Consider the following 1,187-nt stretch of genomic DNA (forward strand, 5'->3'; position numbering starts at 1 on the left):
GAAAATTAATTCAAAAACTTAGAATTAAAATTAATCACTATCATTTTTGTAAGTTTTTTGAAAAATCCCTTAATTTAATTTTTTTATTTAATTATCGAATCAAAATAAATTAAATTGGCTTAAAATATTTTCAAGTTAAATTATAAATACAAGAAAATATTTAACAACATATAAGAAAATTAATTTAATAAAATAATAAATATTTTTTGTTAAACAAATAAGTAAGTTTTTTTATGATCATGTTAATAATTTTTATTCTTTTGAATAAGAAGAGAGTAAAAGATAATAATTTTAATAGTAAACATCAACTGAAAGCTAATAATTGCAATTTTAAGAAACCTATCAGCTTATTTTAAAAATAATTTTTTTAAATTATAAATCAAAAATATTTATGAAACATTTTTTGCTCAATTTTCTCTTTCTGTTTTTCAAAAATCTTTCTAATTTTAATCTAACGCCAATTCATTTAAAATCTTGATATTTTGAAAAAATTTTAGAAGCAGATAAATCAAAACCCCCTTTTTTAATCTCTGGTTAAGAAACTTTTATTTTTATATCATTTATTTAAAAAACAAACAAACAAACAAACAAATAAATATTTTGAATTTTAGACATTATTATTGATATGAAGAGAAAAAAATATTAATCAAATCTTCTAAGTAAAAATTAATAAATTATGTTAAAAAAATTCTAAAGATGGATCAATAGAAATGATTAGATGATAGACTTGAGTCAAAAATAATAATTTTATCAATTCTAAAGAAATACATTTTTTATTTTTATTTGATTTAAAAAATAATAACATACTTTGTGATTTAGAAAGCATTTTGAATAAGAAGAAATTAAAATATAGTTTTATTAAGCAAGTATAACAATTAATTAAATTTAATAAATATAAAATTTACTTAATAATTATTGATATTTCAAATTAAAAATAATTTACTATTTAAAATAACAATAATTAAGTATAAAAAAATTATTTAAAATTTAATATCTTACAAAATATTTTTTTTTATTTAATATTTAAAATCTTAGACATATCAATCATAATATATAGGTTTAATGATTAATTAACATATTGCTGGTTGTTTTGTTTTATAATAAGGGATTATAGAATTTAGCAAATTTCTTCATAATTTTTGTCCTACTTTAGTTATAATAATTTAATTAATTTTATTTAATAAAAA

General features: G+C 15.2%; 2 protein-coding genes across 2 annotated transcripts in view; both read right to left on the reverse strand. All coding sequences in view use genetic code 6, as the record gives it.

Annotated features, from left to right (window-relative positions):
• TTHERM_000379101 (hypothetical protein) overlaps positions 1–44 on the reverse strand; it is a gene marked incomplete at both ends in the record, with an annotated part of 243 nt that extends 199 nt beyond the window's left edge. The window contains one exon of the mRNA XM_012797519.1: positions 1–44. This exon is cut by the window's left edge and continues 199 nt beyond it. Within this exon, the coding sequence (XP_012652973.1) occupies positions 1–44 (44 nt within the window).
• A 1,000-nt stretch (positions 45–1,044) lies between these two features.
• TTHERM_000379112 (hypothetical protein) overlaps positions 1,045–1,187 on the reverse strand; it is a gene marked incomplete at both ends in the record, with an annotated part of 330 nt that continues 187 nt past the window's right edge. Inside the window, one exon of the mRNA XM_012797520.1 lies at positions 1,045–1,187. This exon is cut by the window's right edge and continues 187 nt beyond it. Coding sequence (XP_012652974.1) covers positions 1,045–1,187 — 143 coding nt within the window.

Source organism: Tetrahymena thermophila, assembly GCF_000189635.1.
Source record: "Tetrahymena thermophila SB210 genomic scaffold scf_8254652, whole genome shotgun sequence".
NCBI lineage: Eukaryota > Ciliophora > Oligohymenophorea > Hymenostomatida > Tetrahymenidae > Tetrahymena > Tetrahymena thermophila.